Source organism: Acipenser ruthenus, chromosome 41, assembly GCF_902713425.1.
Source record: "Acipenser ruthenus chromosome 41, fAciRut3.2 maternal haplotype, whole genome shotgun sequence".
Lineage (NCBI taxonomy): Eukaryota > Metazoa > Chordata > Actinopteri > Acipenseriformes > Acipenseridae > Acipenser > Acipenser ruthenus.
In genome coordinates this window covers 6,990,678-7,014,291 of record NC_081229.1, presented here as the reverse complement: position 1 = coordinate 7,014,291, position 23,614 = coordinate 6,990,678, and the positions used below count along the sequence as shown (strand labels likewise).

Sequence of the window (23,614 nt, the reverse complement as noted above, 5' to 3'; positions counted from 1 at the left end):
TATTAAATGGAGCTGGCCCTGTACTGTATTGACAGTATTAATGGAGATGGCCCTGTATTGACAGTATTAATGGTTGGTACTGGTTCCCTGCTCACCTGTCAAAGATGGCCCCCACTCCAGCGCTGTGCGCACTGTTCCGATGCACGTGCAAACCCGTCGCCAGCAAGATACCATCCTTCACAGTGATGGAGCGATGAGAGAACGAGGCAATGAGCAACTCGTTCCAGCCTGAGAGGAGAGGAGGGAGTGAGAGGAGAACATGAAGACAGGAGAGCAGAGGAGGAGAGAGCATGAGGAGAGGAGAGCATGAAGACAGGAGAGCACAGGTGGAGAGAGCAGAGGAGAGGAGAACCATGAGGAGAGCAGAGGAGGAGAGCGCGTGAGGAGAGGAGAGCATGAACACACGAGAGCAGAGAAGGAGACAGCGTGAGGAGAGTAGAGGAGGAGAGCAGAGGAGAGGAGAACATGAGGAGAGCATGAAGACAGGAGAGCAGAGGAGGAGAGAGCATGAGGAGAGAAGAGCATGAACACACGAGAGCAGAGAAGGAGACAGCGTGAGGAGAGGAGAGGAGGAGAGAGCAGAGGAGAGGAGAACATGAGGAGAGCATGAAGACAGGAGAGCAGAGGAGGAGAGAGCATGATGAGAGGACAGCATGAAGACAGGAGAGCACAGGTGGAGAGAGCAGAGGAGAGGAGAGGAGAACATGAGGAGAGCAGAGGAGAAGAGAGCATGAGGAGAGGAGAACATGAGGAGAGCATGAAGACAGGAGAGCAGAGGAGGAGACAGCATGAGGAGGAGAGCATGAACACACGAGAGCAGAGAAGGAGACAGCGTGAGGAGAGGAGAGCGGAGAGGAGAGGAGGAGAGAGCAGAGGAGAGGAGAGCATGAACACAGGAGAGCAGAGAAGGAGACAGCGTGAGGAGAGGAGAGCGTGAGGAGAGGAGAGGAGAACATGAGGAAAGCGTGAAGACAGGAGCAGAGGAGGAGAGAGCAGAGAAGAGAACATGAGGAGAGCATGAGGAGAGGAGGAGAGGAGAACATGAGGAGAGCAGAGGAGAGGAGAACATGAGGAGAGCGTGAGGAGAGGAGAACATGAGGAGAGTGTGAGGAGAGGAGAGCAGAGGAGGAAAGGATGAGGAGAGCAGAGGAGAGGAGAACATGAGGAGAGCGTGAGGACAGGAGAGCAGAGGAGAGGAGAGCATGAGGAGAGGAAAGCATGAGGAGAGGAGAGCATGAGGAGAGGAAAGCATGAGGAGAGGAAAGCATGAGGAGAGTGTGAGGAGAGAACAGAGGAGAGGACAGCATGAGGAGAGCGTGAGGACAGGATAGCGTAAGGACAGGAGAGCAGAGCAGAGGAGAGGAGAGCAAGAGGAGAGGAGGGCAGAGAGATAGCGTGAGAGAAGAGGAAGTGAGAGGGGAGAGGAGAGGAAACAAGAGCGTGAGACAGAAGGGGAGAGCATGAGATAGGAGAAGAGGGAAGAAGAGTGTGAAAAGATGGGAGAGCGCATTAGAGAGAGGAGAGGAGATGTTGAAGCACAGTGACTCTGCCCTGCAGGCAGCTCTGTGAGGCTATTTAACCTCGTCCTGCTCTCTGGACACTTCCTCAACACTAGAACTGCCACAGCAGTCATTTTGACGGTTTGATGTTTTCAAACTTAAATTACTCTGCATGTGTGAAAGTTATGCGGTTGTCTGTTTATGACTTTTCTTAAATACATGTATTAAATACACTGATGGCATTTCAAAAGGCAGGATCGCAAAAATAAGGAAGTTATAATCATGCCCACCTAGAACTGCCAAAGCAGTCATTTTGACTGCCTTTCACATTTTTTAAATTTGGAAATCGCCATTTATTATTTTTTTTACCCCATTTTCTCCAATTCCTAATGAGTCCAGACATTATAAATAAAGTGCCAGACTGGATTCCTTCCAAAGCACTGCATTTAAAAAAAAACAAAAAAGCACTTGATTCTCTTCGTCACCCTGGACTACACCTCAAACTGCTACAATCAGGGATTGGTGGAAAAGTGTCTGGCTGCTTTTAAATCAAAGAGAAAGCTCTCAGAGCGCACCACCATTAAAAACATTGGCAGCATTTAAATCAAAGAGAAAGCTCTCAGAGCACTCTGCACCATTAAAAACACTGGCTGCATTTAATCAAAGAGAAAGCTCTCAGAGCACACTGCACAATTAAAAACAGTGGCTGCATTTAATCAAAGAGAAAGCTCTCAGAGCACTCTGCACCATTAAAAACACTGGCTGCATTTAATCCTCCTACAACATTATTACTCAAGCTGTTTGATAGCATAATTCAGCCAATCCTGGTCTCTGGGAGTGAAGTCTGGGGTACAACCATGAGTGCAGATTACTCAAAGTGGGATAAAACCCCCGAAGAAACACACCTTCTGTTCTGTAAAGAGATCCTGCACACACACAGAGAATCCCCCAACAACGACTGCAGAGCAGAGCTGGGGAGAGTCCCTCTGCTAATCCCCATACAGAAAAGAAGAACTCCATTCAGAAAGCAGCTCAAACTCCCTCCACTTCCCAGCACTGGAATCAGTCTCAGGCAGTGCACTTAAACCATCTTTACTCTCCTCCAGAACTGCCATTAATATCCAGGAGAGCCCTGGCACTGAGCCCACCAGACATGCGGCACTGAAAAAAAACACTAGGCTCTGCCCTGGTAGAAAATTTCATGTCTGTTGTTTTGTGTTAATACATTGCATCTTTGGAAATACTTGAACTTGTCATGCCAATAAAGTATCTGAACTTGAGGAAGGGGGGAGCGTGACAGAGGAGAGGAGAGAGTGAGAGAGGGTGAGAGAGAGAGGAGAAGAGAGTGTGAGAGAAGAGAGGAGATGAGAGAAGTGGGGAGAGGTTGAGAGGAAAGTATAAGGAGAGAGAAAGTGTAAGCTGTGAGAGCGAAAGAGAGAGTGCAATACACTGTTCTTCACAGTGATAAAGTGATGAGAGACGGGGGGGGTAATAGACAGCCCTCAGAGAAGTGAGGGAGGGACAGACAGACAGACAGACAGACAGACAGACAGACAGACAGACAGACAGACTCGCACACACTCACCTGCTCTGAGCAGGATGACCTGGTCGTCCAGCGGCAGCTCTGAGAAGTGAGGGATCCTCTTGGCCCACTCCACCAGGGTGAAGAGCTGCTTGTCAGCAGCCTGGCAGATATTAGTGACGGGGTCATTGGGCTGAGAGAGAGAAAGAGAGTTAATACAGCCAGAGAGAGAGAGAGAAAGAGAGAGAGAGAGAGAGAGAGAGAGAGAGAGGAGGTGAGGGTTACACAGTCCAAGAGAGAGGGTTTGCCACGCTGCCTGTGTCAGTGTTACTCAGAGTTTGCAGTGTGTGTGTCAGTGTTACTCGGAGTTTGCAGTGTGTGTGTCAGTGTTACTCAGAGTTTGCAGTGTGTCAGTGTTACTCAGAGTTTGCCGTGTGTGTCAGTGTTACTCAGAGTTTGCAGTGTGTGTGTCAGTGTTACTCGGAGTTTGCAGTGTGTGTGTCAGTGTTACTCAGAGTTTGCAGTGTGTCAGTGTTACTCAGAGTTTGCCGTGTGTGTATCAGTGTTACTCAGAGTTTGCAGTGTGTGTATCAGTGTTACTCAGAGTTTGCCGTGTGTGTCAGTGTTACTCAGAGTTTGCCGTGTGTGTCAGTGTTACTCAGAGTTTGCCGTGTGTGTGTCAGTGTTACTCAGAGTTTGCCGTGTGTGTGTCAGTGTTACTCAGAGTTTGCCGTGTGTGTCAGTGTTACTCAGAGTTTGCCGTGTGTGTGTCAGTGTTACTCAGAGTTTGCCGTGTGTGTGTCAGTGTTACTCAGAGTTTGCCGTGTGTGTGTCAGTGTTACTCAGAGTTTGCAGTGTGTGTGTCAGTGTTACTCAGAGTTTGCAGTGTGTGTGTCAGTGTTACTCAGAGTTTGCCGTGTGTGTGTCAGTGTTACTCAGAGTTTGCAGTGTGTGTGTCAGTGTTACTCAGAGTTTGCAGTGTGTGTGTCAGTGTTACTCAGAGTTTGCAGTGTGTGTGTCAGTGTTACTCAGAGTTTGCCGTGTGTGTGTCAGTGTTACTCAGAGTTTGCCGTGTGTGTGTCAGTGTTACTCGGAGTTTGCCGTGTGTGTGTCAGTGTTACTCAGAGTTTGCAGTGTGTCAGTGTTACTCAGAGTTTGCCGTGTGTGTATCAGTGTTACTCAGAGTTTGCAGTGTGTGTATCAGTGTTACTCAGAGTTTGCAGTGTGTGTGTCAGTGTTACTCAGAGTTTGCCGTGTGTGTGTCAGTGTTACTCAGAGTTTGCCGTGTGTGTGTCAGTGTTACTCGGAGTTTGCAGTGTGTGTGTCAGTGTTACTCAGAGTTTGCAGTGTGTCAGTGTTACTCAGAGTTTGCCGTGTGTGTATCAGTGTTACTCAGAGTTTGCAGTGTGTGTATCAGTGTTACTCAGAGTTTGCCGTGTGTGTCAGTGTTACTCAGAGTTTGCCGTGTGTGTGTCAGTGTTACTCAGAGTTTGCAGTGTGTCAGTGTTACTCAGAGTTTGCCGTGTGTGTATCAGTGTTACTCAGAGTTTGCAGTGTGTGTATCAGTGTTACTCAGAGTTTGCCGTGTGTGTCAGTGTTACTCAGAGTTTGCCGTGTGTGTGTCAGTGTTACTCAGAGTTTGCCGTGTATGTGTCAGTGTTACTCAGAGTTTGCCGTGTGTGTGTCAGTGTTACTCAGAGTTTGCCGTGTGTGTGTCAGTGTTACTCAGAGTTTGCCGTGTGTGTGTCAGTGTTACTGAGAGTTTGCCGTGTGTGTGTCAGTGTTACTCAGAGTTTGCCGTGTGTGTGTCAGTGTTACTCAGAGTTTGCAGTGTGTGTGTCAGTGTTACTCGGAGTTTGCAGTGTGTGTGTCAGTGTTACTCAGTTTGCAGTGTGTGTCAGTGTTACTCGGAGTTTGCAGTGTGTCAGTGTTACTCAGAGTTTGCCGTGTGTGTATCAGTGTTACTCAGAGTTTGCAGTGTGTGTATCAGTGTTACTCAGAGTTTGCCGTGTGTGTGTCAGTGTTACTCAGAGTTTGCAGTGTGTGTGTCAGTGTTACTCAGAGTTTGCCGTGTGTGTGTCAGTGTTACTCAGTTTGCGTGTGTGTGTCAGTGTTACTCAGAGTTTGCAGTGTGTGTGTCAGTGTTACTCAGAGTTTGCCGTGTGTGTGTCAGTGTTACTCGGAGTTTGCAGTGTGTGTGTCAGTGTTACTCACAAGGTTTGCATTGTGTGTGTGTCAGTGACACACACACGGCAAACTCTGAGTAACACTGACACACACACGGCAAACTCTGAGTAACAGTGTTACTCAGAGTTTGCCGTGTGTGTCAGTGTTACTCACAGAGTTTGCCGTGTGTGTGTCAGTGTTACTCAGAGTTTGCCGTGTGTGTCAGTGTTACTCACCGTGTGTGTGTGTGTCAGTGTTACTCAGAGTTTGCCGTGTGTGTGTGTGTGTCAGTGTTACTCAGAGTTTGCCGTGTGTGTGTGTGTGTGTGTGTCAGTGTTACTCAGAGTTTGCCGTGTGTGTGTGTGTGTGTCAGTGTTACTCAGAGTTTGCCGTGTGTGTGTTTGTGTGTGTCAGTGTTACTCAGAGTTTGCCGTGTGTGTGTGTGTCAGTGTTACTCAGTTTGCCGTGTGTGTGTGTGTGTGTCAGTGTTACTCAGAGTTTGCCGTGTGTGTGTGTCAGTGTTACTCAGAGTTTGCCGTGTGTGTGTCAGTGTTAGTGTTACTCAGTTTGCCGTGTGTGTGTGTGTGTGTCAGTGTTACTCAGTTTGCCGTGTGTGTGTGTGTGTGTGTCAGTGTTACTCACAGAGTTTGCCGTGCTGGCTGTGCCGTCGGCGTGCAGCTCTGTTTTCTGCTCCACGGCCATCTCTGCATCCAGGATCTTCTCCACCGGCATCTCCTCGTTCACTCCGCTGGTGGACTCCACCTCGCCCTCCTTCTCCTTATTGCGCTGCCTCTCCTCCTGCACAGCTGCACACAGAGACAGAGACATACAGTGACAGAGACAGACAGGGACAACACCTAGTTAGTGCAGTGTCACACATACCTACCCCACTCGCTCACACACACACGTACAGTGCCTATAGAAAGTCTACACCCCCTTTAACTTTTTTTCACATTTTGTTGTGTCAGTGCATGAGTTTCATGCATTTGAATGAGGATTTTTTCCACTTATCTACACACCATACGCCACACTGTTAAGGGGAAAAAAGTTTTTATTGAGAAAAAAATTATATATTAAATACAAAACTGAAAGATCATAATTGAATAAGTCTCCACCCACCTGAGTTAATACTTGGTGGAAGCACCTTTGGCAGCAATTACAGCTGTGAGTCTGTTGGGATAGGTCTCTACCAACGTTGCACAACTAGATTTGGCAATATTTGACCATTCTTCTTTACAAAACTGTTCAAGCGCTGTCAAGTTCCTTGGGGAGCGTTGATGAACAGCAATCTTCAAGTCATGCCACAAATTTTCGATTGGATTTAGGTCGGCGCTCGGACTGGGCCACTCAAGGACATTTACCTTTTAGTTCCTTAGCCACTCCAGTGTAGCTTTGGCTGTGTGCTTTGGGTCGTGGTCATGCTGAACGGTGAACTTCCATCCCAGTTTCAGCTTTCTTGCAGAGGGCAGCAGGTTTTCCTCAAGGACTTCTCTATACTTTGCTCCATTCATTTTCCCTTCTATCTTGACAAGTGCCCCAGTCCCTGCCGATGAGAAACATCCCCATAACATGATGCTGCCACCACCACGCTTCACAGTAGGGATGGTGTTCTTTGGGTGATGCGCTGTGTTGGGTTTGCGCCAAACATAACGCTTTGCATTTAGGCCAAAAGGTTCCATTTTAGTTTCGTCAGACCACAAAACTTTTTGCCACATGGCTACAGAATCTCCTGAGTGTTTTTCTGCATACTTCAAACAGGATTCAAGGTGGGCTTTCTTGAGTAATGGCTTCCTCCTTGCCACCCTACCATAAAGTCCAGATTTGTGGAGTGCTTGGGATATTGTTGTCACATGCACACTTTGACCAGTCTTGGCCATAAAAGCCTGTAGCTCTTGCAAAATTGCCATTGGCCTCTTGGTAGCCTCTCTGATCAGTCTCCTTCTTGCTCGGTCATCCAGTTTGGAGGGATGGCCTGATCTAGGCAGGGTCTTGGTGGTGCCATACACCTTCCACTTCTTAATAATCATCTTGAACGTGCTCCAGGGGATATTCAAGGCCTTTGATATTATTTATACACATCCCCTGATTTGTGCCTTTCAACAACTTTGTCCCGGAGTTCTTTTGAAAGCACCTTGGTGCTCATGGTTGAGTCTTTGCTTTGAAATGCACTACCCAGCTGAGGGAACCTACAGGAACTGCTGAGTTTATCCTGAAATCATGTGACTCACTACAATTTAACACAGGTGGAGGCCACTTAACTTGGTGTGTGATTTTGAAGGTGATTGGTTACACTTGAGCTAATTTAGGATTGCTATTACAAGGGGGGTGGACACTTATCCAACCAAGCTATTTCAGTTTTTATTTTTAATTATTTTCTACACATTTCTAGAATGTTTTTTTTCACTTGGAAGTTGTGGGGTAGGATGTGTAGATAAATGATAAAAAGACTTTCTATAGGCACTGTATATCGTGTTTGTAAGGACTTTGCATAGACTCCCATATTAGTGCAGATTTCCTATTCTAAAGGAAAACAGAGGGGCCTGGGGGAGGGAGGGAGGATCAACAATAATGAAAACTTAGGGCAAAAATAAATGCTTTTAACGTTTGCTTTGTTCAAAATATCCCTTTAAACATTAACACAAGGACACGGCCCATGTTCTCAAAAGGTAGGTTTTGTCAGCTTTACCAGATTTGTGAGGGACGTTAACCCTGTAGCACTATAACTGTGACCTCGTACACACACTGAAACCACTCCAGACAAACCACTTCAACGCAATAGAATTACACCTCAAACTCAAGCAACCCTCCCCCACACACACACACACAGAACAGGGCAGCTTTACCAAAGTGTTTACCGTTTGAAAAGACTTTCTAGTGAGTTCTACTTGATAGTTAAAATGGTCTTCCATTGTAAAACTAATTATAAAAAAAAAAAAAATTCTAATACATTTTCACAACTTTAAACCATAATGTTATAACATAACAAAATATAAATAAACACTTGCTTTGAATTTTTACAGGTTTGCCCTCGGCTGAACACGTTTCTGCACGCACACACAAACGTTCAGAAACACACTCACTCTCTCACACACACAGCTTCCCCCCACACTCCCTTTTTCTGCTTACTGCGCTGTCGTTCATCTTGGACAACTAGAGGGGGAGACAGAGAGAAGGAGAAAGGGCATTAATACAGTCTTCTCTCACTCTCTCCATCATTAAACCACAGAGAGGGGAGAGAAAGAGAAAGGGCATTAATACAGTCTTCTCTCACTCTCTCCATCATTAAACCACAGAGAGGGGAGAGAAGGAGAAAGGGCATTAATACAGTCTTCCCTCACTCTCTCCATCATTAAACCACAGAGGGGAGAGAAAGAGAAAGGGCATTAATACAGTCTTCCCTCACTCTCTCCATCATTAAACCACAGAGGGGAGAGAAAGAGAAAGGGCATTAATACAGTCTTCTCTCACTCTCTCCATCATTAAACCACAGAGAGGGGAGAGAAGGAGAAAGGGCATTAATACAGGTCTTCTCTCACTCTCTCCATCATTAAACCACAGAGGGGAGAGAAAGAGGGGGTTGACATATAGCCTTCTCTCTCTCTCTCTCTCCATCATTAAAATACAGAGAGGGGAGAGAAAGAAAGGGTTAATATAATGCAAGCTTCTTTCTCTCTTGCTCTCTCTCTCTCCCCACTACCTAATCATTGCATTCGTTTCAGCACAGTCCCCTGTTCATAATACAAGGAAGGGGGGCGGGGTGGGGGCTGGGATCGGTTGACATTCTGGTTAAACTTAATCTGGTTTAGTACCACACATGTTTTAAAATGAACACACGTCTTTCAAAACTGCAAACAGACCTATATAGAGAATGTCGGGGGGTGGGGGATATTAGCTACAAATAAATAAGATTACAGTAATGCAAGACTTGGACTGACTCAAACTGCTCTGCAATGGGAGTCTTATTACCATCATTATTATTTTGAAAAATAAAGTAGCTTCAGATGTAATTTACTGTTTTCTGGTGTTCTGCAATCAACATGAATGGAGCAACACAACGACTGCAAACACTATGAAACAGCAAGAGGGCGGGGCGTCTGCGCTGGCAGAGTGAAGGATTCTGAGCAGTTTGATCCATTCCTGGTTTTACTATGAGTTTAAAAAGACACATCTGAGCTTGTTGCCTGTACACTGTGGCTTAAATCAGGCTTGTAGTAAATTCTGGAATGGGTGAAACTGCTGTGCAATAGGAGTGTCACTCCCAGCCCTGTGTCAGTGCTGCTGTGCAATAGGAGTGTCACTCCCAGCCCTGTGTCAGTGCTGCTGTGCAATAGGAGTGTCACTCCCAGCCCTGTGTCAGTGCTGCTGTGCAATAGGAGTGTCACTCCCAGCCCTGTGTCAGTGCTGCTGTGCAATAGGAGTGTCACTCCCAGCCCTGTGTCAGTGCTGCTGTGCAATAGGAGTGTCACTCCCAGCCCTGTGTCAGTGCTGCTGTGCAATAGGAGTGTCACTCCCAGCCCTGTGTAAGCCCTGCAGCCTCCCTCACCTTCCCTCTTCATGCCCATAGCCAGGCACTTCTGGTAGCGGCAGTACTGGCACCGGTTCCTCTGCCGCTTGTCCACCAGGCAGTCCTTGTTGTCTCTGCAGGTGTACGTGAGGTCCTTCCGCACTGTGCGCTTGAAGAAACCCTTACAGCCCTCGCAGCTGTACACCCCGTAGTGCTTACCTGGAGAGAGAGAGAGAGAGAACTGATCAGACAAACACAGTTAAGCTCTTAATGAAACTTTAAATGCATTCATTTGGAATGAGGGCTTGGAATATTCAGGGCCTATGCTCATCAGCATTTGGGCTGAAAAGCCTAAGTATCTCAAAGACGGACGTGGTTATTCTGCAGGAGACAGCCTGACTTTACAAACACACAGGGAAACAATCATATATTTATTTTTCGGACAGACCCTTCTGTATCACACCCAAAATATATCAATCAGAAATATCCACGACAGCGCGGTGAACAAGAATGGGCAAGAACTACCGCATCTCTGTCAAGATTTAGATCTGTACATCATTAACGGCAGGATCAGAGAGGACTCTGATTTCAACCCCCCCTGTCAGACCACAGCCAAATCACTGTGTTTATAAAAGGAACATAGCAGCCTAAAATCACACACACACAGCCCTGTAACAGGCACAGCCGTGTAACGGCACACACACACAGCCGTGTACCAGCACACACACAGAGCCCTGTACCAGCACACACACACACACAGCCCTGTACCAGCACACACACAGCCCTGTAACAGCACACACACACACAGAGTCCTGTAACAGCACACACACACACACACACAGAGCCCTGTAACAGCACACACACACAGCCCTGTAACAGCACACACACAAAGCCCTGTAACAGCACACACACAGCCCTGTAACAGCACACACACAGAGCCCTGTAACAGCACACACACAGAGTCCTGTAACAGCACACACACACACACAGCCCTGTAACAGCACACACACAGAGCCCTGTAACAGCACACACACAGAGTCCTGTAACAGCACACACACACACACAGCCCTGTAACAGCACACACACAGAGCCCTGTAACAGCACACACACAGCCCTGTAACAGCACACACACACACAGCCCTGTAACAGCACACTCACACACAGCCCTGTAACAGCAGACTCACACACACAGAGCCCTGTACCAGCACACACACAGCCCTGTACCAGCACACACACAGCCCTGTAACAGCACACACACACACAGCCCTGTAACGGCACACACACACACACAGAGCCCTGTAACAACACACACACAGCCCTGTAACAGCACACACACACACACACACACACACACACACACACACACACAGAGCCCTGTAACAACACACACACAGCCCTGTAACAGCACACACACAGCCCTGTAACAGCACACACACACACACAGCCCTGTAACGGCACACACACACACACACAGAGCCCTGTAACAACACACTCACACACACACAGCCCTGTAACGGCACACAGGCACAGTCGCGTAACGGCACACACACACAGCCGTGTAACGGCACACAGGCACAGCCGTGTACCAGCACACACACACACAGCCCTGTAACGGCACACACACACACACACAGAGCCCTGTACCAGCACACACACACACACAGCCCTGTACCAGCACACACACACACACACACACAGCCCTGTACCAGCACACACACACACACACACACACACACACACACACAGCCCTGTACCAGCACACACACACACAGCCCTGTACCAGCACACACACACACACACACACACACACACACACAGCCCTGTAACAGCACACTCACACACACAGCCCTGTAACAGCACACACACACACACACACATAGGCACAGCCGTGTAAGCTGCACAACCTCAAATACTCATGCAGATGGGCTCCAAACAGCACATAACTGTACAAATAAGCAATTGGCACTAATGAAATGGAAATTCTAATACATACATTTCAAAACACGCAGTATCAACCCACCAAACAGGAGTAAATCTGGCTGCAAAAGACCTAAATACTACATTTAGAGAAGCAGCTGATCAATCCAAATTAAAAACAGTAAATCTGAACAACCAAAAAAATAAACTCAAAGAAAAAGTTGTTTGATGCATTTTGAGCCATTCTGGACCATTTTCAGAATCAAATTTTAACTTGACTTTGTAGAAAAATGAAATTAAAAAATCAATTTCAACTTGTCATTTTACCAGACGGACCAACCTGCTAGTCACACACAAAGCTAGCTTACAAAAAGCTTTTTGAAATAGTACAAACGTTTTACATGTATGTCTAATTCAAATAATATTAAATTTATAAAACCTCAGTTGTACCAATTATATATTATATATATATATATATATATATATATATATATATATATATACAGTGCCTTGCAAAAGTATTCAGACCCCTGACCAATTCTCTCATATTACTGAATTACAAATGGTACATTGAAATTTCGTTCTGTTTGATATTTTATTTTAAAACACTGAAACTCAAAATCAATTATTGTAAGGTGACATTGGTTTTATGTTGGGAAATATTTTTAAGAAAAGTAAAAAACTGAAATATCTTGCTTGCATACGTATTCAACCCCCACACATTAATATTTGATAGAGCCACCTTCCGCTGCAATAACAGCTTTAAGTCTTTTGGGGTAAGTATGTACCAGCTTTGCACACAGTGTCGGAGCGATTTTGGCCCATTCTTCTTGGCAGATTTGCTCCAGGTTGATCAGGTTGGTTGGACGACGCTTGTGGACCGCAATTTTCAAATAGTGCCACAGATTCTCAATAGGATTGAGATCAGGACTTTGACTGGGCCACTTAAGGACATTCACCTTTTTGTTCTTGAGCCACTCCAATGTTGCTTTGGCCTTGTGCTTGGGATCATTGTCCTGCTGAAAGGTGAATTTCCTCCCAAGCTTCAGTTTTTTAGTGGACTGAAGCAGGTTCTCTTGCAGTATTTCCCTGTATTTTGCTCCATCCATTCTTCCTTCAATTTTAACAAGATGCCCAGTCCCTGTGGATGAGAAGCATCCCCACAGCATGATGCTGCCACCACCATACTTCACTGTAGGGATTTCAGTTTTTTTTATTTTTCTTAAAAACATTTCCCAACATAAAACCAATGTCACCTTACAATAACTGATTTTGAGTTTCAGTGTTTTAAAATAAAATATCAAACAGAACGAAATGTCAATGTACCATTTGTAATTCAGTAATATGAGAGAATTGGTCAGGGGTCTGAATACTTTTGCAAGGCATTGTATGTATAATTCCAGCGAGATACATAAATCATGGATTTTATTATTATTTTTACTTTTAAGTAACGGTAGGATTAACAGTGTTTTGTTGTTTCTGTTATTATACTTCGATTAGTAGGCTATGATATATATATATATATATAATATCTCTGTCTGTAATAGACAGATTCACAAACACGACTTCAGCCCCTGGTATAGTGGGGTTCTGTTGCCAGACTGACTTTTTTTTTTTATGTTTGTGGTGACAGTTGGCGTGTTTTACCGAGACCTTTTTTCCATTCCTGCCACACAAGATCGTCTTTTTCCAAACGATAGAGAAACACACTCCAGCTTCGTGCATCTTTCTACCCCGACTACGCAACACCCTGCCGGCGAGTCCTCTTCATCAAGACAAGTCCACCTCCACTTGTTCTGTACTTTCTCCCCCTTCATTTACAAACCCTCAGTGACAACTGCACTTTAAATTACAATAACAAAATGATCCCTCTAGTAAACACGAGTTCTTCTCTACTCTCTTGACGATGCATGCAAACTCAAAGCACAGCCCACGTGATCTACCACCTATAGGTGCTGACTCCAGCAGCACCCACGAGCCACCACCCTTGTGATAAATGATTCTGAGATGTTAAAAACGCTGCCCTGAAACCATGTGTTTTAAAAAAGGTAGGCTACTGTTACATGGATACAGAGTGCGTTAAAGTAAAAATGTAAAGTACTACCGGTAATGTTTTATTTATTATTAAGGGTTTGAGTGCATATCTGTGTATTGTAATTTATACGCAAAAGTAAAAACGCTACATATACTTTCATTCAATGGATGGCACACCATGGTCGTTTTTGTGTGCGAGCTACAGATGAACAGCTCCATGTAAACAGAATATTTTAACAGTTCCTGATCGTGCGTTTGTTCAGTAACTTCTTCAGTGTGTTCGTTAAGTTTATTCAAAGTCTCAAGCTTACTTTGAGGCAGCACCGTCAGTCCATAATGAATGATGTGCCCAAATAAAGTTGCTTGCTGAAGTCGATCAGCCTGCATCCAGTTGTGTCACTTTAACACAAAGCAGACGCAGTCGCTGCTGCACCCGCTGTTGCAATGTAACTGCATGCACTGTCGCAGACAGGACACTTCATTTGTTTTTTTTAACCCCCACTGGTTAAAACAAAAGTCGGCGTCTATGCCAGTACCACTTAAACTTTGTGAATGAAAAAAGTTGTTCCAAAGATATTGTAGCGTCCCTCGCTGTTGTGTAAAGCAGGATATGGGGATGGTGTCAGTACAAATAATAACCGATTTATTATTTAAATTATAAAACCTGGACCAGGACCACGCCACATAAATCATAAAAGAAAATGAACAAACAAGCTGACATTCAGCCGTGTACATTCCGTCCAGTCATGTTTGCATTCGGATTCAGAAATCGGAAAACAAGAGAACCACTTTTCTATTTTGTTTTTTCACGACAAACATATGGGGGGGGGGGGGGGGGGTGAAGAGAGACGTTTTCAGCGTTTGAAATACAAAAACAGATTCAGGTTTGTTTTCCCATTTTTCATATTGCTTGTCGCAAAGAAATATTCGAAATTGAAAAATCTGTAATACAAAAACAGACATTAAAAAAAAAAAGTCCTTACAGTACAGCAACAACAACTGCAGGAGGCGCTGCGGTGCAGTGTGTCAGTCATGAAAGCTGCTGTAAACACGACACACGCATTGAATGAGTGAAACATGTACTGACTAAGCAGTTTATTATTATTATTATTATTATTATTACTATTATAGAAAATCAAATGGTTTATTAAAACGGGGTCAACAACAGCAACAACAATTATAATAATAATTAGTACACAGGAGATTATCCGCCTCTCCCTCTGCTTCAACCTGGCTGTGGGGCAGGGCAGGGTCTGTACAAAATAGAAAACTGTCCCACCCTGTCCGGGTGAACGTGGAGTTATATGCTAACCTGAACTTCCGGGACACGAGCAGAACGCCGAATTAAACCAGGTATTTTCTTGTTTATTTTTGCATTACTGATTTTTCAATTTTGAATTGGAAAATGGAAAAACAGCCCAATTCTTGTTCTTCAATGTTTGTCGTGAAAACCAAAAATAGAAAAATGAGTCGTTTTCTGGCTTTACAATTTCCGATTCAGAATGCAAAAACGACTGAACAAAATGTAAGGACCACTCTCTGACACAACTCTACTTTCACTCAGTCCCCGCGCACCCCCTCTGCTCTGATCAGCCAACCGGATCCCTCCAACGCCAGGAGAGGGGCGGGGGGTCGGGGGAATGGTCCTGACCACCTCTGTCCAGAAGCAGCAGCATTCAGTCACACACACACGTAGATAGAAGGCTCATACACACCCCTCCGCTCCGACTAGATGGCATGACCCAGCACCCAAACAATACTGGCAACACAGAAGCACAAAGCAAAAAACTGACAGGACAAACAAACGCAATAACATACAAGTTCTGGAACAAGCCATGTTGCTCGAGTCTCTGTCAAACAGCAGCACTCCCATGTCATAAATGTGCCGCAATATATTTAACTAAGATTAATACTCTGGATCACAAAATCCGGACCTGGGAAAGGCCATTGTGACGGAATTCCGTCTACAGATGGACAACTTTCACCCATGCTTATAACACCCATATATAAAAGTGGAGACAAATTCGATCTCAGTAACTACCAAGGTATCTGTGTGAGCAGTAATGTGGGGAAGGTGTTCTGCAGTATCATTAACGCCCGGATACTGGCCTTCCTTACCGAGCACAGTGTGCCGAGTAAGAATCAGATTGGCTTCCTTCCAAACCACCGCACCTCTGACCTTATTTACACTCTACACCCCAATAAACAAACACGTCCACCAAACTAATAAAGGAAAATATTCACCTGTTTTATTGATTTTAAAAAAGCATTTGATTCAATTTGGCCGGAATTTCTATTCTTTAAACATCTCCAAAGTGGTGTAGGGAGTAAAGTATATGACATTGTAAAGTATATTCAGAAAATAAGTGCGATGTGAAAATTGGTAACAAAAGAACAGAATTCTTCACACAGGGTTGTGGAGTGAGACGGGGCTGCAGTCTGAGCCCAGCACTGTTCAACATTTACATAAATGAGTTGCCTACAGTGCTGGAACAGTCAGCAGTCCCTGGTCTCACTTTACACAACACAGATATTAAATTCCTGCTCTACGCAGATGACCTGGTCCTGTTGTCACCCACAGAGCAGGGTCTTCAGCAGAGCCTGTCACTGCTAGAGCAGTACTGGCAGACCTGGGCACTGGCAGTAAACCTGGACAAGACCAGAGTTATGGTCTTCCAGAAAAAAAGTCAGATCTCAGGGAAACAGGTACCTCTTCACTCTGGGCAACACCACCTTAGAGCATAACACCAGCTATACATACCTGGGTCTGACCATCAGTGCATCAGGGAGCTTTAACCTGACTATGCATTAACAGACAAGGCACACAGGGCTTCTTTATGCCATAAAAGAAAAAAGCATCATTCAGCCAATTCTTCTGTATTGTAGTGAAGTTTGGGGTCCCCTTATGAACCCTGAGTGTTACAAATGGGACCAAAGACCAACAGAACATTTCCATTTAGAATTCTGCAAAAACCTCCTGCAGTTTACAGGAGTGCAGCCAACAGCGCCTGCAGGGCTGAACTGGACCGGGTCCCCTTACTCCATAGAGAAACGAGCGCTAAGCCAGCATCAAACCAGGACTACACAGCACTACTGTTGTCACTGATTATTGTGTTAATTCACCACTTGCACTCGGAGCCTCGCTATTGGACTCGTGATTGTGTGTGTATAAAGCGTGTGTCATTATTAGTATTATTTCAGGACTGAACTCCGTGGTTTACCTGCGCGACACACATTGTTGTGTAGAGCCAGGTATTATTATTTAAGGTTGCCAAAAAAGCAACCCAGCACAAATAATGAGCTTTTTTTTCACCGTGAACTGTGTTGTGTTTGTTATTACGGAGCACTGCATCAACTCAACACCTGCACACTGCAAACCACTTTGCCACAAGCCTTTTTTAATTTAATTTAAAATTGAGAGACAGAGAGACAAGAGGTTTAATACAGAGAGATAATCAGAGACAGAGGGGTTTAATACAGAGAGTGAAACAGAAAGGGGGATTTCATACAGAGAGTGAAACAGACAGGGGGATTTCATACAGAGAGAAACAGAGAGACAGATGGGTTTCATACAGAGAGAGAGAGAAAGAGAGACGAGGGGGTTAATACAGAGAGAGAAACAGAGACGAGGGGGTTAATACAGAGAGAGAAACAGAGACGGGGGGGTTAATACAGAGAGAGAAACAGAGACGAGGGGGTTAATACAGAGAGAGAAACAGAGACGAGGGGGTTAATACAGAGAGAGAAACAGAGACGGGGGTTAATACAGAGAGAGAAACAGAGACGGGGGGGTTAATACAGAGAGAGAAACAGAGACGGGGGGGTTAATACAGAGAAACAGAGACGAGGGGGTTAATACAGAGAGAGAAACAGAGACGAGGGGGTTAATACAGAGAGAGAAACAGAGACGAGGGGGTTAATACAGAGAGAGAAACAGAGACGGGGGTTAATACAGAGAGAGAAACAGAGACGGGGGGGTTAATACAGAGAGAGAAACAGAGACGGGGGGGTTAATACAGAGAAACAGAGACGAGGGGGTTAATACAGAGAGAGAAACAGAGACGAGGGGGTTAATACAGAGAGAGAAACAGAGACGGGGGGTTAATACAGAGAGAGAAACAGAGACGGGGGGTTAATACAGAGAAACAGAGACGGGGGGTTAATACAGAGAAACAGAGACGGGGGGGTTAATACAGAGAGAGAAACAGAGACGGGGGTAAATACAGAGAGAGAAACAGAGACGGGGGGGTTAATACAGAGAGAGAAACAGAGACGGGGGGGTTAATACAGAGAGAGAAACAGAGACGAGGGGGTTAATACAGAGAGAGAAACAGAGACGGGGGGTTAATACAGAGAGAGAAACAGAGACGGGGGGTTAATACAGAGAAACAGAGACGGGGGGTTAATACAGAGAAACAGAGACGGGGGGGTTAATACAGAGAGAGAAACAGAGACGGGGGTAAATACAGAGAAACAGAGACGAGGGGGTTAAAACAGAGAGAAACAGAGACGGGGGGGTTAATACAGAGAGAGAAACAGAGATGGGGGGGTTAATACAGAGAGAGAAACAGAGACGAGGGTTAATACAGAGAGAGAAACAGAGACGGGGGGTTAATACAGAGAGAGAAACAGAGACGGGGGGTTAATACAGAGAGAGAAACAGAGACGGGGGGTTAATACAGAGAAACAGAGACGGGGGGTTAATACAGAGAGAGAAACAGAGACGGGGGGTTAATAAAGAGAAACAGAGACGGGGGGGTTAATACAGAGAGAGAAACAGAAAGGGGGATTTCATACAGAGAGTGAAACAGACAGGGGGATTTCATACAGAGAGAAACAGAGAGACAGATGGGTTTCATACAGAGAGAGAGAGAAAGAGAGACGGGGGGGTTAATACAGAGAGAGAAACAGAGACGGGGGTTAATACAGAGAGAGAAACAGAGACGGGGGGTTAATACAGAGAGAGAAACAGAGACGGGGGGGTTAATACAGAGAGAGAAACAGAGACGGGGGGGTTAATACAGAGAAACAGAGACGAGGGGGTAAATACAGAGAGAGAAACAGAGACGGGGGGTTAATACAGAGAGAGAAACAGAGAGACGGGGGTAAATACAGAGAAACAGAGAGACGGGGGGGTAAAAACAGAGAAACAGAGACGAGGGGGTTAATACAGAGAGAGAAACAGAGACGAGGGTTAATACAGAGAGAGAAACAGAGACGAGGGGGTTAATACAGAGAGAGAAACAGAGAGACGGGGGTAAATACAGAGAAACAGAGAGACGGGGGGGGGTAAAAACAGAGAAACAGAGACGAGGGGGTTAATACAGAGAGAGAAACAGAGACGAGGGTTAATACAGAGAGAGAAACAGAGACGAGGGGGTTAATACAGAGAGAGAAACAGAGAGACGGGGGTAAATACAGAGAAACAGAGAGACGGGGGGTAAAAACAGAGACGGGGGTTAATACAGAGAGAGAAACAGAGACGAGGGGGTTAATACAGAGAGAGAAACAGAGACGGGGGGGTTAATACAGAGAGAGAAACAGAGAGACGGGGGTAAATACAGAGAAACAGAGAGACGGGGGGTAAAAACAGAGACGGGGGTTAATACAGAGAGAGAAACAGAGACGAGGGGGTTAATACAGAGAGAGAAACAGAGACTGGGGTTAATACAGAGAAACAGAGACGAGGGGGTTAATACAGAGAGAGAAACAGAGAGACGGGGGTAAATACAGAGAAACAGAGACGGGGGTAAAAACAGAGAAACAGAGACGAGGGGGTTAATACAGAGAGAGAAACAGAGACGGGGGGGTTAATACAGAGAGAGAAACAGAGACTGGGGTAAATACAGAGAAACAGAGACGAGGGGGTTAATACAGAGAGAGAAACAGAGAGACAGGGGTAAATACAGAGAAACAGAGACGGGGGTAAAAACAGAGAAACAGAGACGAGGGGGTTAATACAGAGAGAGAAACAGAGACGGGGGGTTAATACAGAGAGAGAAACAGAGACGGGGGGTTAATACAGAGAGAGAAACAGAGACGAGGGGGTTAATACACAGAAACAGAGACGGGGGGGTTAATACAGAGAGAGAAACAGAGACGAGGGGGTTAATACAGAGAAACAGAGACGGGGGGTTAATACAGAGAGAGAAACAGAGACGGGGGTAAATACAGAGAAACAGAGACGAGGGGGTTAATACAGAGAAACAGAGACGGGGGGGTTAATACAGAGAGAGAAACAGAGACGGGGGTAAATACAGAGAAACAGAGACGAGGGGGTTAATACAGAGAGAAACAGAGACGGGGGGGTTAATACAGAGAGAGAAACAGAGACGAGGGGGTTAATACAGAGAGAGAAACAGAGACGAGGGGGTTAATACAGAGAGAGAAACAGAGACGAGGGTTAATACAGAGAAACAGAGACGGGGGGGTTAATACAGAGAGAGAAACAGAGACGGGGGTAAATACAGAGAAACAGAGACGAGGGGGTTAATACAGAGAGAAACAGAGACGGGGGGGTTAATACAGAGAGAGAAACAGAGACGGGGGGGTTAATACAGAGAGAGAAACAGAGACGAGGGGGTTAATACAGAGAGAGAAACAGAGACGGGGGGTTAATACAGAGAGAGAAACAGAGACGGGGGGTTAATACAGAGAAACAGAGACGGGGGGTTAATACAGAGAAACAGAGACGGGGGGGTTAATACAGAGAGAGAAACAGAGACGGGGGTAAATACAGAGAAACAGAGACGAGGGGGTTAAAACAGAGAGAAACAGAGACGGGGGGGTTAATACAGAGAGAGAAACAGAGATGGGGGGGTTAATACAGAGAGAGAAACAGAGACGAGGGTTAATACAGAGAGAGAAACAGAGACGGGGGGTTAATACAGAGAGAGAAACAGAGACGGGGGGTTAATACAGAGAGAGAAACAGAGACGGGGGGTTAATACAGAGAAACAGAGACGGGGGTTAATAAAGAGAAACAGAGACGAGGGGGTTAATACAGAGAGAGAAACAGAGACGGGGGCTTAATACAGAGAGAGAAACAGAGACGGGGGGGTTAATACAGAGAAACAGAGACGGGGGGTTAATACAGAGAGAGAAACAGAGACGAGGGGTTAATACAGAGAGAGAAACAGAGACGGGGGGGTTAATACAGAGAGAGAAACAGAGACGGGGGGTTAATACAGAGAGAGAAACAGAGACGGGGGGGTTAATACAGAGAGAGAAACAGAGACGGGGGGGTTAATACAGAGAAACAGAGACGGGGGGTTAATACAGAGAGAGAAACAGAGACGGGGGGGTTAATACAGAGAGAGAAACAGACGGGGGGTTAATACAGAGAGAAACAGAGACGGGGGGGGTTAATACAGAGAGAGAAACAGAGACGGGGGGGTTAATACAGAGAGAGAAACAGAGACGGGGGTTAATACAGAGAGAGAAACAGAGACGGGGGGTTAATACAGAGAGAGAAACAGAGACGGGGGTTAATATAGAGAGAGAAACAGAGAGACGGGGGTAAATACAGAGAAACAGAGAGACGGGGGGTTAATACAGAGAAACAGAGACGGGGGGTTAATACAGAGAGAGAAACAGAGACGAGGGGGTTAATACAGAGAGAGAAACAGAGACGGGGGTTAATACAGAGAGAGAAACAGAGACGGGGGGGTTAGTACAGAGAGAGAAACAGAGACGAGGGGGTTAATACAGAGAGAGAAACAGAGACGGGGGGTTAATACAGAGAGAGAAACAGAGACGGGGGGGTTAATACAGAGAGAAACAGAGACGGGGGGGTTAATACAGAGAGAAATAGAGACGGGGGGGTTAATACAGAGAGAAACAGAGATGGGGGGTTAATACAGAGAAACAGAGACGAGGGGGTTAATACAGAGAGAGAAACAGAGACGGGGGGGTTAATACAGAGAGAGGAACAGAGACGGGGGGTTAATACAGAGAGAGAAACAGAGACGGGGGGGTTAATACAGAGAGAAATAGAGACGGGGGGGTTAATACAGAGAGAAACAGAGATGGGGGGTTAATACAGAGAAACAGAGACGAGGGGGTTAATACAGAGAGAGAAACAGAGACGGGGGGGTTAATACAGAGAGAGGAACAGAGACGGGGGTTAATACAGAGAGAGAAACAGAGACGGGGGGGTTAATACAGAGAGAGAAACAGAGACGAGGGGGTTAATACAGAGAAACAGAGACGAGGGGGTTAATACAGAGAGAAATAGAGACGGGGGGGTTAATACAGAGAGAAACAGAGACGGGGGGTTAATACAGAGAAACAGAGACGAGGGGGTTAATACAGAGAGAAATAGAGACGGGGGGGTTAATACAGAGAGAAACAGAGATGGGGGGTTAATACAGAGAAACAGAGACGAGGGGGTTAATACAGAGAGAGAAACAGAGACGGGGGGGTTAACACAGAGAGAGGAACAGAGACGGGGGGTTAATACAGAGAGAGAAACAGAGACGGGGGGTTAATACAGAGAAACAGAGACAGCTGCACATGCCGCAGTGCTCACCTACAGAAAGACACAGGACTGAAGACTCGTCCACAAAGCCATTTGTGTCCGTGTCACTCCCTCTCTCCCTGTCCCCCTATGTCCTTACCCGAGGACCTGTCCCCACAGATCGCGCAGAGTCGTTTCTGTGACATCATGGGTCCCGGGCTGTGCGCCGGCATGCCCTTGAGTCCGAAGGGGGGCTTCACGTCGTCCGAGCTGCTGACAGTGTGGAGCCCCGACATGCTGACTGTGGAGTTAATCTGGGGAGACACACAGAGAGAGCACAGGTTCAAATTCACTACATAGACAGTTTGGTTGATAAGACTGTCCAGATGGAAGTCAAACTCCTACTGAATAGCAGTGTCACCCATTCCAGGTTTTACTACACGCTTCACCAGTCAGAGTGTGTCCAATTAAACTCATAGTGAAACCAGGAACAGATCAAACCGCTAGGGAGTCGTATTCCTATCCCTGAACTGCAAAGAAGGCTGCTCTAGTTAGTTTGTATGTTTTCTTGTGGCGTTGATCTGCAGAGACAGGAGGGGGAGATCCACAATAAGCGACTCGTGTTTACAAACAGACAAGGCGGCAGAGCAGAGCTTCCCAAGAACTGGCCCAGGTTTTCATTTCACCCAGATCCCAAATTAGTAAACTGAACAGGTTGGAAGGGGAGAGTAACCAATTTAAGATTTGATTGGAACACAGTCCTGGACTGACAAGCTCATTGAAACTCAAAGTAAATACCTCTTGAAACAAGTTGTGGTCGACGACATTCAAAGAGAGACTAGCGGCCGGCTTATTTAGCCTGTGCCCCACAGTGCTGTACTGTATAGGATTTGTTTAGGGGTACAGTGAGGGTGTATTTATTTGGTCTTTACCCGGGTGGATCTGGGTGCATGTTGAGTATAGGATTTGTTTAGGGGTACAGTGAGGGTGTATTTACTTGGTCTTTACCCATGCAGATCTGGGTGCATGTTGAGTATAGGATTTGTTTAGGTGTACAGTGAGGGTGTATTTACTTGGTCTTTACCCGGGTGGATCTGGGTGCATGTTGAGTATAGGATTTGTTTAGGTGTACAGTGAGGGTGTATTTACTTGGTCTTTACCCGGGTGGATATGGGTGCATGCCTTTTCAAGGGCTGTGGATGGAGGGGATGCTTTTCAGGAGTTGGAGGTATAGGACTCTACTGGTTACCTGGGGGCTGCTGATGGGTCCATAGCCGACAGAGGGAGTGCTTGGTAGGCTGGGGGAGCCCATGGAGGAGCTGATAACAGAGAAGGGAGACCCCAGGCTGCTGATTGGAGAGTTCAGCGATGAGGTCATGGCAGCAGGGGGGAAAGGGGGCAGGGGGGGACTGCGCTGGGCTGCAGGAGAGCTGACCGAAGAACTGTCTGGACTTCTAGAGTCTGCGAGAGAGAGAGAGAGAGAGAGAGAGAAAGAGAGAGATTCAGCGAGGGGA

General features: G+C 46.1%; 1 protein-coding gene across 3 annotated transcripts in view; it reads right to left on the bottom strand.

The window, feature by feature from the left end:
* Window positions 1–23,614, bottom strand: part of LOC131709111 (retinoic acid receptor RXR-beta-A) — a 49,880-nt gene that overhangs the window by 10,019 nt on the left and 16,247 nt on the right. The window contains exons 2-8 of one of the 3 annotated variants that reach the window (XM_059011043.1): window positions 23,350–23,561; window positions 22,261–22,414; window positions 9,731–9,910; window positions 8,314–8,337; window positions 5,830–5,993; window positions 3,085–3,214; window positions 96–228 (exon numbers count right to left, since the gene is read on the bottom strand). In XM_059011043.1, coding sequence (XP_058867026.1) covers window positions 96–228; window positions 3,085–3,214; window positions 5,830–5,993; window positions 8,314–8,337; window positions 9,731–9,910; window positions 22,261–22,414; window positions 23,350–23,561 — 997 coding nt within the window. The remainder of the gene's footprint in view (window positions 1–95; window positions 229–3,084; window positions 3,215–5,829; window positions 5,994–8,313; window positions 8,338–9,730; window positions 9,911–22,260; window positions 22,415–23,349; window positions 23,562–23,614) is intronic. The other 2 variants (XM_059011044.1, XM_059011045.1) reach the window with 2 other exon arrangements.